Source organism: Eumetopias jubatus, unplaced genomic scaffold (genome assembly GCF_037043125.1).
Source record: "Eumetopias jubatus isolate StellerSeaLion01/CBP00866 unplaced genomic scaffold, mEumJub1_p1.0 scaffold_14, whole genome shotgun sequence".
NCBI classification, from domain to species: Eukaryota; Metazoa; Chordata; class Mammalia; order Carnivora; family Otariidae; genus Eumetopias; species Eumetopias jubatus.
The window spans coordinates 95,698,106-95,711,437 of record NW_028274820.1 but is presented as its reverse complement, the minus strand read 5'-3'; the positions used below and the strand labels follow the sequence as shown (position 1 = coordinate 95,711,437).

Below are 13,332 nucleotides of genomic sequence, written 5' to 3'. Positions count from 1 at the left end.
CCGATGTGGGGCTCGATCCCAGGACCCTGGGATCATGACCCGAGCCGAAGGCAGACACTTAACCGACTGAGCCACCCAGGCGCCCCTTCGGGCTTCATTATTAATTTTGTTAGGTGAGATAAGGGCATGGTGTTTATGCTCTTTTTTAAATAGACTTTATCCATTAGAGATGTATACCAAGGTGTTTATGGGTAAAATATTGTGATAAGGGATTTGCTTTAAAATATTCCAGGAAGGGGAGCCTCAGTCGTTAAGCATCTGCCTTCAGCTCGGGTCATGATCCCAGGATCCTTGGATTGAGCCCCGCATCGGGCTCCCTGCTCCGCGGGAAGCCCGCTTCTCCCTCTCCCACTCCGCCTGCTTGTGTTCCCTCTCTCGCTGTGTCTCTCTCTGTCAAATAAATAAATAAAATCTTTAAAAAATATATATATTCTAGGAAGAAGACTGTCAGTGGGGGAATAGGGTGTAGATGTAACCATATTGATAAAATATTGATCGTTGTTGAAGCTAATTGATGGGTAATGGGGCTTAAGATTCTTTTTTCTACTTTTTATATAAGTTTAAAATCTTCTGTAGTGAAAAGTTTAAAAGACTAAATATGAAATTATATAATTATTGTAGAAGACTTAAAAAAAAAGACAGAAGTTCAAGAAAGTAAAGAGAACATGATCCCACCAGCCAGACATATCCGCTATTAACATTTATATTTTTCCAGTCTTTTTCCCATGTATAAATATATACACACACAATTTTTTAAAAAGAATATCAAGGTCACTCAGCATCTAAAATGTCTGAGTTGGTATGTTAGTCTTTCCATGAATATCATGCATAATAGTTCTCAACATCATGGTGGTTCCAGAGCATTTCAGCGTATAGATGTATCATAATTTATTTAACTGTATCACTGCTATTGGGCTCTTAGGTTGTTTCTTTTTTTTTTCTTTTTTAAAGATTATTTGAGAGAGACAGACAGAAATAGCAATAGAGATAATGAGAGAGAACACAAGCGGAGAGGAGAGGGAGAAGCAGACTCCCCACTGAGCAGGGAGCCCGATGCGGGGCTCGATCCCAGGACCCTGGCTCGATCCCAGGACCCTGGGATCATGACCTGAACCAAAGGCAGATGCTTAATCGATTGAGTCACTCTTATATTTTGCCCTTGTAAACATGAGCATCACTGTAGGTAAATGATTGTTCATATCCAGATATAGTCGTTTGGGCCACACTCCTAGAATTGGGGTCACTGGGTCAGAAAGTACATGCGGTGTACAGTTTGATACAAATTGCAAGTACCCTCCAGAAAGGTGGTACCATTTTGTACCTCCACCAGCAGTAAAAGGGAATGCCTGTTTTTCTGTACTTGCAAAGTCAGAGGACAAACAGGTTCAGACCAGGAGCGAATACACGGAGTGGTGAAGGGTAACTGCCTTACAGAGGCATCTCTGACTCTGACGTTGGATACCTTATTGCTGGGGCATGTAGGGGAAGGCAGGGTTAGCCGCAGTGGGCATCTGTGTAGTCACATAAGCTTATGTTCTATCTGTGAAGGGGCTTGGGCTTAAGGAGAGCCCTAGTGTCTCTGGTCCTGCAGGGGAACCCTCGATCTGGCCCAGAAGCCTGCCTGAGGCTTCAGATCAGTAGTATATATTGTGCACGTCATTCTCTAGTTTTTACGATGTCATGTCTCTTAGACACTTTCCATAAAGGGCTTGGCCTGTGTTCAGTGTGGTACTTCCTTGTCTAGGCATCCTTCTAGACAAGATCGCCCAGAAGGTCCCCTTTTGCACGTCTTTGAAGCTCAACACACCTTCCAGCTCTCAACCTTGCTTCAGTACCTTTTGGGTTATTTTGGTATCACGGCATGCTCATCAGTGTTGTTTATTGCAAAATCTCCAGTGTGTTTACATTTTCAGGCTTTCACACAACAGTTGTTTAACACTGATCCGGAACTGCCAGTTTATATTTATGTATGTGCTTACATTCTGTCTTCCTTATTAGTGCCTTGTTCTGTGCCATCTGTCAGTGATATCTAAGACTGTCAGAGGACATAGCTTTTTGTCTAAGGTTCTCTGACTTAGTGAGCTTTTCTTTAGAAACTCGGTTCAAGGGGCGCCTGGGTGGCTCAGTCAGTTAAGCATCTGCCTTCAGCTCAGGTCATGATCTCAGGGCCCTGGGATCGAGCCCTGCTTCAGGCTCCCTGCTCAGCGGGAAGCCTGCTTCTCCCTTTCCTGCTCCCCCTGCTTCTCCCTTTCCTGCTCCCCCTGCTTGTGTTCTCTCTCTTTGTGTCAAATAAATAAAATCTTTAAAAAAGAGGAAACTCGGTTCAAGTATAGCTTTATAAGGGAGTCAAAAAGAAAAGACAACTGAGCATCCAATCAACAACCCAGAAAATGAAAGAGTTATCATGGAAATTACCCTTGATACAGCCCCTTTTAGTGCAGAAAAGAGAGTTTTGAAAATACAGTAAACTGATTCTCACTGTTCCTTTAGGGAAATTACATCCTAGTGAAAACACCTTTGAACTTAATCATCTTTGCATTATTTTGTATTAAACAAATTTTCATCAGTTAGACACACATCCTTGAAGAGTATCTGAAATCTGCCACTGTCTCAGAATTAAACACAGCTGGGCCACCATGGGTTTCCCGTGGAGCACACGAGTAAGAGTGAAAGAAAGGATTATAAGCCCCCACCTCTCATAGGCATTTATTAGTACATCACGTGACTGCCTTCTTGTGCAAAGCTTAAAATGGAATGTATAGGAGCCCCTGAATTAGAGAGCCTCCCCCCCGATCCCAGAGGAACTTACCTGAGTAATAAGTTTCTAAAATATACTTGAGGGTGCCTGGGTGGCTCATTTGGTTAAGCAACTGCCTTCGGCTCAGGTCATGATCCTGGAGTCCCGGGATCGAGTCCCACATCGGGCTCCCTGCTGAGCAGGGAGTCTGCTTCTCCCTCTGAGCCTCCCCCCTCTCATGTACTCTCTCTATCTCATTCTCTCTCTCAAATAAATAAATAAAATATTTTTTAATAAAATATACTTGATGTTGATTTCTTTTTTTCCCTTTTAAATGTGAATTTGCCCTAAGATCTCTTCCAGGGCCTTGGCCTGAATTTCCCCCTTTACCTTGTGTTTTGGGCCCTCACTGTGTGCCTGGCTAGACGCCGCAGGATTGCTGGGGAGGAAGGAGCCTCATGTTTGTGAGTGACCGAAATGGGGCACAAACTGTGTGAGCGTTCTTTCTACTCCATTTCATTTGCCCCTCAAAAGAATACTGCCGTGGTACTAGTATTCTCTCTTTGAAGGCAAGGTGGGGGAAAGGGCGGATTTTGTGTTTTTGTTTTGTTTTGTTTTAAAGATTTTTATTTATTTGAAAGAGAGAGAATGAGATAGAGAGCGCACATGAGAGGGGGCAGGGTCAGAGGGAGAAGCAGACTCCCTGCCGAGCAGGGAGCCCGATGCGGGACTCGATTCCGGGACTCCAGGATCATGACCTGAGCCGAAGGCAGTCGCTTAACCAACGAGCCACCCAGGCGCCCGAAAGGGCAGATTTTGAACAGTTCGGTAACTTGCCGGAGATGTCACCATGACATTGGGAGCTGGGAGTCGCTCTGGAGAAGAGACAGTGCGGAGGCAGCTGGCTCCCGGCTGGACCGTGAGAATCTTGACTCTGAGCGGTTTATGTCTGAGTTTGGGGTAGGCCAACGACGACGGATTGGGGCGCTTGCCTGTTGCGGTCATGGTCACTCCACGGTCAACCATGATTTGGACATGATTTGGATTCTTGATTGTTGCAATATGATGGAACTTGTAGGGCACCAAGAAAATAAGACTAAAAAGGTTCTGATGCCGTGTATTCCTCCCTGTATTTGTTTGCCAAGGCTGTCATAACAGAGTACCCCAAACGGGGGGATTTAAAGCGACAGAAATCCTGTCATCGTTCTGGGGGCGGGAAGTCTGACGTCAGGGCGTCGGGAGGTTGGTTCCTTCTGTGGCCATGAGGGAGAATCTGCTCCTTGCCTCTCTCCTGGCTTCTGGTGGTTTGCTGGCGACCTTTGGTTTTCCTTGGCTCGTAGATGCATCACTCTCAACCTCTGCCTTTATCTTCACGTGGCATTCTCCTTGTGTGTATCTCAGTGTGTCCAGATTTCCCCCTTTTGATAAGGTCATCGGTCCTATTGGATTAGGATCCACCCCAGTGACTTCACTTTAACTTGATTATCTCTGTAAAGACTCTGTGTCCAGAGAGGGTCACATTCTTAGGTACTGAGAGTTAGGAGTCCAGCAGATCTTTTTTCTGGAGAGGAGTGGAGGGGGACAGTTCACCCCGTAGCACCTGCATTCAGCATGGCGCCACAAAGTACCCACAACACTCCTGTGCTTGACTTGAAGGCAGGATTCTCCATTGTCCAAATGGTCCAGGGATTCAGTGTGGCTTTCTTGGTTTGGGGGACAGTTGACAGGGCTCCCCACAGCCCAGTCTCTGCAGGCCCAATAAGAAAAATAAGAGATTCTGAATTTTTTATTACTTTATTACTTGATGCAGAAAGTATAAGGCCTGGTTGACATCCAGTAATAATTGTTTTCCCTTGAGACACTGAGGAGTAAACTTCCTCTGAGTCTCCTTTAACAAAGCAAACAAGCATGGTTTCTCAACAGTGAGCAGCTTTAAGCAGGGGATTTGGGGTCTTGCAAGCTGTCCCTGTCCCGACATTCTCTGCGAAGAGGCACACATTCTTGGGCACACCTTACTCTAGAACGATAGACGTTAGAGGGTGTTCCTTCTGTGAGTTTCCCACAAGGAGGAGAATGTGTTCGACAGTGTCAGGGAGAATCAGACCCCACATTTGAGCTTTCCGTGAGGATCTTCTGGGACACCAAAGTAGGCATCCTTGGCAACCTCAAAATGGGGGTCTCTTTATTGTATCACTTGGTTCCTAAGCGTTCTAGGCCTTGAGGTGAGGGGAGTGAGAGGCAGAGCTGGGCTGGAGCTGTTCTCACTGTGCGTGTGCGTGTTTGCAGACACCAGCTGGAGACGCCGGGACATTACTCCCATCTGGCTGCATTCTACGAGGACAAGAAAGGGGTGCTCCATGCCAGTCCGGGGAGAGGCAGCAGCCTGCCCCCCGTCTACTGGCTGCCTTCTATCCACCGATACATGTATCCCGAGATGAAGGTAGGGCTAGCCATGTGCTCACATGGCCCTGGGCTGCGTCTGCTACAGTGGTGGTGGTTTATTTATTTTTTTAATTAATTAGGACTTTATGTCTTGGGCTTATGCACAAAGTCTGGTTTGGATAGGTTTCTGACCTAAGCATTTGGATTCTTTTAAAACACAAGGCAACAATATGGTTTTTAGGCGCTGCCGTAAGCATGGTGCAAAGCCATGTGGGATGAGAGGCCAGTCATGGTGGATTCCTAGCAGGGAGAAGGTGGATTTGATTTGGTTACTGGCTTAGATATTTTAAAACCAGACCCTTGAACTGAAAAGATGAAAGATGAAGAATGTAATGAATAGATGTAATATTTCATAGTTTCCATATTCCTAATACTACTTTATTACATATTTGTTCTGAAGTCCTTTGCCTGTGTGCTAGAATGTGTTCGTTTACAGTTGACAAGCGTGAGGTGTTGGGGGGGTACAGAGATGAGTATGAGCATGAAATAATAAATATATTTATTGAAATTATTTATTGAAATAATGAAAAAAATTTTAAAGATTTATTTATTTTAGAGAGCATGAGTGGGAGGGGTCGAGGGAGAAGGAATCTCAAGCAGACTCTGCGCTGAGTGTGAAGCCTGACCTGGGGCTTGATCTCACGACCCTGAGATCATGACCCAAGCTGAAGCCAAGAGTCGGGCGCTTAACTGACTGCGCCACCCAGGTGCCCCAATAATAATGAAAATTATGAAATATTGTAAGAATTACTAAAATGTGACACAGAGATGTGATGTGAGCAACTGTTGTTGGGAAAATGGCACCAATAGACTTGCTTGATGCAAGGTTGCCACAGACTTTCAATTTATAAGAAATGCAGTATCTGCGAAGCCCCATAAAGTGAAGTGCAGTAAAATGAGGTCTGCCTGTAGTTTGACTGGGATTGAATTTCTATGTCAACTGACCAGGAGAGAAACGATTGGAAAAATAGGTTGGAATCACATTCTAGAGAACCTTAAATACTTGACCATGGAATTTGAACCCAGTAAGTACCAGTTAGGGTCTTGCCAGGAAAACACAAACTATGTTAGATATTCCAAGATACTTTAATTTACAGGGAATCCATAATCTAGGCATTAGAAGACTGAAGGAGCCAAAAGGAACAAGGGAATCTAGATATTTGTAATTATAGACAGCTCCCACCTTCTATTAGTTATCTACTGCCGCATTACAAAGTACCCCGAAATTAATGGTTTAAAATACTACATATTTATTATCTCACAGTTTCTGTGAGCCAGGAATTTAGGCATGTTTTGGCTGGGTCCTCTGCTTCATGGGTCTCCCATGAGACCATAGTCGAGGTATCAGCCAGGTCTGGGGTCTCGTCTGAAGGCCCGATTGGGGAAGTATCCACTTCCGAGCTCATGCCGTTGTCGGAGGATTGGTTTCCTTGAGGGCTAGTGGACTAAGGCCTTCAGTACCACTGCCTCTTTGTTGTCCTCAGTCCTTAGCCAGATGGGTCTCTCCAACATGGTGGCTTGCTTCATCAAAGTCAACAAGTGAAAAAGTCTCCTAGCAAGATGGAAATCAAAATCCTTTGTAACCTAACTGGCCATGACAGCCCTGCAATGTTGCCATCTTCTGTTGGTTAAAGCAAGTTACTCGGGAGAGGGGATTACATAAAGCTGTAAATACCAAGAGGTGGGGATCATTGAGGGCCTTCTTAGAGGCTGCCTACTGAATGCACCCTCCCAGGGCTGGGATAACAGAGGGAGGGATGACATTATCAAAACTACAGGGGCTTGAGGAGGTTGCCCTACACAGCCTGTGCTCAGGTCTCTTAGGCACTGTGCACCTGCTGATGCTGGACCCGCTGGGGGGTGTGGCTCAGCTGGAGCCGCTGGGAGAAGCTGGAGGCTAGAATCAGAGATGTCCTCTGCTGCTGGCGAAATACCAGCAAGAGTGAGAAACTGAAGAGCGCTCCTTCTCCTTTCCTTCTGCCTTCTAGTCGCCAGTCATTGCATCCCAGGGGAGGAATATAACAGAAAGCCAGCTGCCGTGGGAGTCCAGGGAATGTCCCTTAAAGATTTCCCCGCACCATGGCATGCCCTGAGAGGCACTAATTAAGAAATGGTCAGAGGGTCATTAAGGCGATTCTGGGTCAGTATCGACTGAACCCTGGATCTTTTCCTTGCCACTCCTAACTCTGACCTGTTTTTTCCTTCTCAAATTGCTGCTGGGCTATCTCAGACCCACAGGGAGATGACCAGCATCTGACGTGGGTGTCCCCGGATTCCACTCCCCAACAGGCCATGAAGGAGGGACACAGGGGAGAGAAAGTAAAATTGCCTTCTGCTTTTGCTCCATTGAGGGCAGCTCATTAACATACACGTCAAACTCTAGGTGATGCAGGGGAAAGGGTACTTTGTGATAGGTTACAGATGGAAATGTGAATGACCTTTTTACAAAACAATTTGTTAGTACTTATTAAAACTGCATGTGCCCTTTGCTTCAGCAGTCCCACTCCTTAGGCTCAGCCCTCTATTTATAAACCACCAGAATATAACGAGGTCAATATAAGAATGTTTAAGTCAGCATTGTATAGAGTGGTAGAAAATGAGAATGCCCCATATATTGTATAGCCAGTATAAATAATGAATTAGAACATACGTCACTGACGTGGAAGGTCTACCAGGAAGTGTTTTTGTGTGAGAATAGCAAAGTGCAGAAAACTATATGTGATACGATCATGTACTTTTGTAAAATAATCACAGCCTCAGGTGTAGGTATAGATAAACACACGCATACATCAGCACGGGACAACGCTTGGGTATATACGAGGTTACTAATACGTATGTTACCTGGGGATGAGGTCAGATATGGAGGAATGATGCATATGTATATAAAAAAGGAAAGAACCAGGAGGAAAATGACAGCCCTTGAAACAACGGCATATATGTATATATATATATGACTCCACTGGTCGTATATGGAATATATCACATATATGTACATAAAAAGAAATGTCTATAGAAGCTCTCTCTTGAAACAATATTTTGTAGCCACAAGCTTAAAAAAATCCATATATATAGTTCAGTGAATTTTTACAGAGCGAACACACACATGAAGAAAAGTTTAAGTTTTTAAATTCGGGGTCAGATCTGAGATGGTTGCAGAGACAAAAATCACGGGCAAGGGAGGAAGGAAGGCTTGAGGCCTCTCTGAGGGGTCCGGCAGTGCCTGGTAGATGCCCCGCTTTGGGAAACGGGGAAGTGGGAGAGAGAATAAGGGACTGAGCCCCAGGGAGCGGATGGAGTCCCTGGGCAGGGATTCGGGATGGAGGGGAGGCGAGGGATGGAGAGAGAGCCCGAGGGTTGCTGGCCACGGTTAGGGAGTGAAGAGAGCCTGGAGTATGTCCCCTGGAAGGTCGGAGGGGAAAACGTGAAGGTGGCAGCTGCGTAAGTCAGGAAAAGAGTTTCCTATAAAAGCTACAGCAGAACAGAGGCCCAGACCCGGGAAATAGATTTAGGTGAAGGCAGGAGAAACGTCCCTCAATGTAACCCCTTCCCGAGTTGCCCTGGCACAACCCCAGCCCGGCACCTCAGCTACTGGCAGTTCTCAGGAAGTGGTGTGTTGTCGCTTGTCTCCGGGCCTTTGCACACGCTGGTCCCGCTACCAAGAACGCCGTCGGTCCAGTGCCTCCTTCATGTTCAAGCTGAGACACGCTGCCTCCAGGAAGTCTTCCGGGTCTCCCCAAGAACTGGGTCGGGCACCTCCTATGCGCTCCTGCAGCCCCTGCCCCCTCGCATCAGCTCTCAGGCTGGGATTTGATCGCTTGTGCACCTGCTTCTCCCAGTAGTCTCTACACTGTATGAGGGGCAAGGGCTGGGCCTTTCCAAAGTTCATTGTTGGACCGAGCCTACTTAGCACAGTGTTTGGTGCAAAGTTAGCACGTGAGAAATCTTTCTTGTCCGAGTGTATCCGTGCATCCTTGCATGGATGAATAAATAAGACCAGAATTAAGGGTTGATCGTTTATTCTGGAATTCTAGGCCCCAGGACACGTTTGGGCAAAACACTGGCAGGCCTTCATGCCGTAGAAGAATGTCCTCGGGGCTTGAGGACCACCAGAGGGGAGGCTGGGAGGGGCCCCCAGGGCCTGGGCTCCCGTGGCTGTCTCGTTGCCTTAGTACTTTTGTCAAAGATTGGGGTTGGAGGAATCTGACCAGACGTGGTGGTTCAGTGCCTCTCCTCCGGGAGATCTGGGAGAGGAGTAGACACAGGGGTGGGACTCGGACCCTCAGCGGAGGGCAGCCTCTCTGCCGTTGGGCGGGTGGGGGGTGGGCAAGTGAAAGGAGCAGGTGCGGGGGACATCGCCCACCCTGGAAAGGGAAGCTCATGCTGCCGGTCGCCAGGGCTCCCAGCCGCAAGCCCAGCACCGGCGTCCCTGTGGGTGCAGCTCCTCGGAAGTGTTCTCACCAGCGCCCCCAGTGGGTGGCGAGTGCTATTGCTTCGGACGCTTGAGCTCGGAAGTGACCTTCCAAAGCACTCCTGAGGAGCAGAGCTTGAAGACTTCCCGTTTCATCAGCACCTGCGCGCTGAGCGCTTCATGTGTTTTTCCTCAGGTGGTCCTGAGAGCCATGTGAGGGGCAGGGTGGTCTCCCCATTTCACAGATCAGGAGAGTGAACAGGGAGCGTTGGCTAGCTTCCCCAAGGCCGCCCACTAGTAAATGGCAGAGCTGGGATTGGAATTCAGCTTTTCCGGGGTCAGAGCTCCTGGGGGGGCGACAGGCTCCTTGCACTTGGCAGGAAGGAAGAGGCTGGACCCCACGTGCAGCGGTTATTGGGCAAGGGGGCCCATGAGGTCCTCCTGCCCGTAACCTGCGCAGATACTCACTTGACACGGTAGCGGTCCCTGTACACTTGGGGAGCTCATCACTGCACCCCTTCCAGGGCCCAGTAACGGTTTTGAGTTGAATGTTCTCATTGAGGGCGTACTGTTATTTCAGAAAGTTTTCTTTCTGACTTTTCAGAAGCACGTTCAGCTTTGTTTCTTGTGCGCCCCTCTCTACTGAGCAAAGTACTTAACGATCCCGAAGTCCGACTTCATTTATTGTATCAGGGGAGATTTTGGAGTATCGAAAGCTCATTCAAAAGTGAGACTTTAAAGTGAACAATACCGTTTTGTGTAGAAGTAGCCATCTGCTGGTGCCTCTGTTGGTGGTTGTCTGTGGGCTGGGGGCAGGGGGCAGGGCTTGTGTAGCACACAGCTGTACTGAATCGTTTCTCACGTTTTGAGCAGGCTCGTCTCTTCCTCCTTTATTTCTTCCAGATCACACACCCAGCTGGCTGCATGTCTCAGTTTATCAAGTTCTTTGGAGAACAGATCCTCATCCTTTGGAAATTTGCCTTACTTCGAAAGCGCATTTTGATATTTTCTCCCCCTCCCGTGGGCGTCGTATGCTATAGAGGTAACTAGAAGCCAGAGTTGGGTTTTCTTTCCTAGGTGTCCTGGAGCAGCAACTGCTTGAGTCTTCGCATTGTTGACCAAGTTCAGAAGAGTTTGGGCTGTCCCAAGAGGGGTCCCAGGTTTTCGGCCCGGGAATGCCGGGGTTGGGCTTGTGTTCTGGACCGTGGGCTGTGGCGGCAGAGCAGAAGGCGGGTTGGGGGACACATCCGTAGTCCGGTGAGAGAGAACAGATGTGAGAGAAGATGGATTCTGATACACTGCGGAGGGAAACCTGGCAAACGTCGGTGTGTGATTTGGGTTGTACGATTCTGATGTGTGTGACGGAATGGAGGAAGGGTCTAGGATGACCGGGATGGTGGGGCCACCAGCTGGGGGGCCAGGAGGAGTAGAAGGGGTGGAGTGATAGCACTGCCTTCGTATGCGAGGTGGACACCAGGCACCGGTGCGGCTGGGTCAGGACCTTGGGGGAAAGGCAGGCTGGAGATGAAGATTTGAGAGTGGCATACAGAGTGCCGGTGACCACGGGGTGGATGGCGTCCCTCGGGGAGAGCGCGAGTGAGGGGAGGTGACGCAGGCACTGGAGGTGAAGTCACACAGCGGGACGGCAGAGGTGACAGCGGGGGCGGTCGGAAGAAGGGAGGGAGCCGGGAGATGCGGGGGTTACCGCAGGCAGGAGCCGTGAGAAGGGGGAAGGTCGCCAGCGCCAGATCCGAAGCAAGATCTCGTGAGGTGAAGACTGGAGACCGTCTGCTGGCTGTGGTAAAGCGTCGTCGGTGTCCCTCGAGATCGGCTTCTGCTGTGGGACCCGGAAGCCTCGTGGCCCTGCCCCATCCCCTCAGAAGGCCGGAGCCCCGTGGTGACTCAGGTTCTAGGACGGCACGGGGCAAAGCCTCCCCAGCGTCCTTGGAGGCTGACTGCTTGGAGGCGCGGCCGGCCGGCTGCCAGGGAGGAGGGGCACACTCCTCTTCCGCCATCCCGTGCCCTGTCCCACAGTGTACTGCTGCTGCTGTCTGGCCAACGTCTCCCTGCCGGGCATCGGGGGCACCGTTCCTGAGTCCAAGCCCTTCTTCTATGTGAACGTGGCTGACATCGAGAGCCTGGAGGTAGAGGTGTCCTATGTGGCCTGTGAGTACGGGGCCCTCCCCGCGTCCTGCCCACACGTCCTTGCCCCGAATCCCCACAACAGCTCCGCTGGAAGCCGGGCTCTGGCCTTCCGGCTCCCCGGGGGCCCTCCTCCTCGCAGACGCAGGGCTCCCAGGCCCCTCGTTTCCTTGGTGGGGTCGGGCGGGTGCCTTTCAGTGACGGCCTCCAGCTGCCCAGCCCCTGAACCTGGATGTCCCAGGCACCACAGAGAAGATTTTCGAGGAGAAGCGGGAACTGTATGATGTCTATGTGGATAACCAGAACGTGAAGACACACCACGACCACCTGCAGCCCTTGCTGAAGATCAACAGTGCTGACCGCGAGAAGTACCAGCGGCTCAACGAGCAGAGGTGGGGGCGCAGCTGAGGCCGGCACGCACCCCGACGGGGGGGGGGGCCCCGGGGCGCTGCCCCTTTCAGGACGGTTGGGGTCTGTCCGTGAAGCCCGTCCTGTCCGCCCCTGCCCCGTGGCGCGTAGGGGTGGCACGTATGCGTGCGGTGACTTCTTTCTCGTGGGCTCTGGAACCTGGGCGGCCCAAGGGAGAGCACCAGCCTTTAATGAGCACCCAGTGAGCACAGTATTGCCAACGTGCTTATGCCTTATCTCACGTAATTCTCAGTAATTCGTGACACGAGTGGTCTCATGTGGTATCAGTGGCGAAATAAATAATAGCATCACCATCATCCCTGTTCGATGGGCATTTAAGAAAGATCACCACTTGTCTGAGACCACAAGTGGCCGGCACTGGCCCTGGACCCCAGGGGTTGGACTCCAAGCCCCGTTTATTCCTTTCCCGTCATCTGTCTCTCCAGGCTTTCGGGCCGGGGGTTGGGGCTGCTCTTCCGGGGGGGCCGGGGGGGGGTAGCCCATGCAGGGGCCTGACCGATGACCTGGCCGATGTCGGGGGTCCTGTAGCGGCAGCAGAGCGTGAAGGTGGCCTCCTTCCCCACAGGCAGATGCTGCTATACTCCCAGGAGGTGGAAGAAGAGTACAACCCCTGTGAGGAGGACCTCTTCGTGCTGTAAGTCAGCCCGGGCGGCGCTTGCGGGGTTTCCCTGAGGATCCCGCGGCGCCAACCGCTTTGGGCCTCGACCCCTCCCCTGTCACCCTCGGCAGCCCGGGGATGTCCTTTATTGCTGCCAGGTCCACTGGGAGCTGGGCTCCGTATGGAGTCCACCGTGAGCCCTGAGGTGCCATCGGGGGACCCCCCCCCCCAGAGGAGTTAAGGAGAGAAGCAGGGAAATTCAGAGAAAACAGGAGTCCTCATGTGTCTTTCCATTGAGCGTTCCCTGCAGATGTCCACTGCATAGAAGCCTCTGTCCTTCAGGCTCAGGGGCTTCTCCTCCATCGCCTCGTTCGAATAAAGCCATTCCTCGCATTCAGTATTACAGGATAATCAGAAATTTTAACTTGTTGAACCCAGTGAAAGCTCTTTCCCCCAGATGTGTTGGTGGTCAGGGCAGGAGCCGTGGGCTGTATACCTCACGGCATTTGTCTCATTACTGAGCGGCTGTGTGAACCAGCCCTCCGCGAGGAGGACAGAACCGTGCTTGAAACTGAC

General features: G+C 50.1%; 1 protein-coding gene across 6 annotated transcripts in view; it reads left to right on the top strand.

Annotated features, from left to right (window-relative positions):
* DENND11 (DENN domain containing 11) overlaps nt 1–13,332 on the top strand; it is a 52,973-nt gene that overhangs the window by 25,127 nt on the left and 14,514 nt on the right. For all 6 annotated transcript variants that reach the window (XR_003609802.2, XR_003609804.2, XR_003609803.2 and 3 more), the window contains exons 4-8: nt 5,024–5,177; nt 10,491–10,629; nt 11,622–11,753; nt 11,971–12,121; nt 12,724–12,792. Coding sequence is in view for 3 of the 6 variants with exons in the window: in XM_088018619.1 (XP_087874745.1) it covers nt 5,024–5,177; nt 10,491–10,629; nt 11,622–11,753; nt 11,971–12,121; nt 12,724–12,792 (645 nt within the window). In the remaining 3 variants the exon portion in view is untranslated. The remainder of the gene's footprint in view (nt 1–5,023; nt 5,178–10,490; nt 10,630–11,621; nt 11,754–11,970; nt 12,122–12,723; nt 12,793–13,332) is intronic.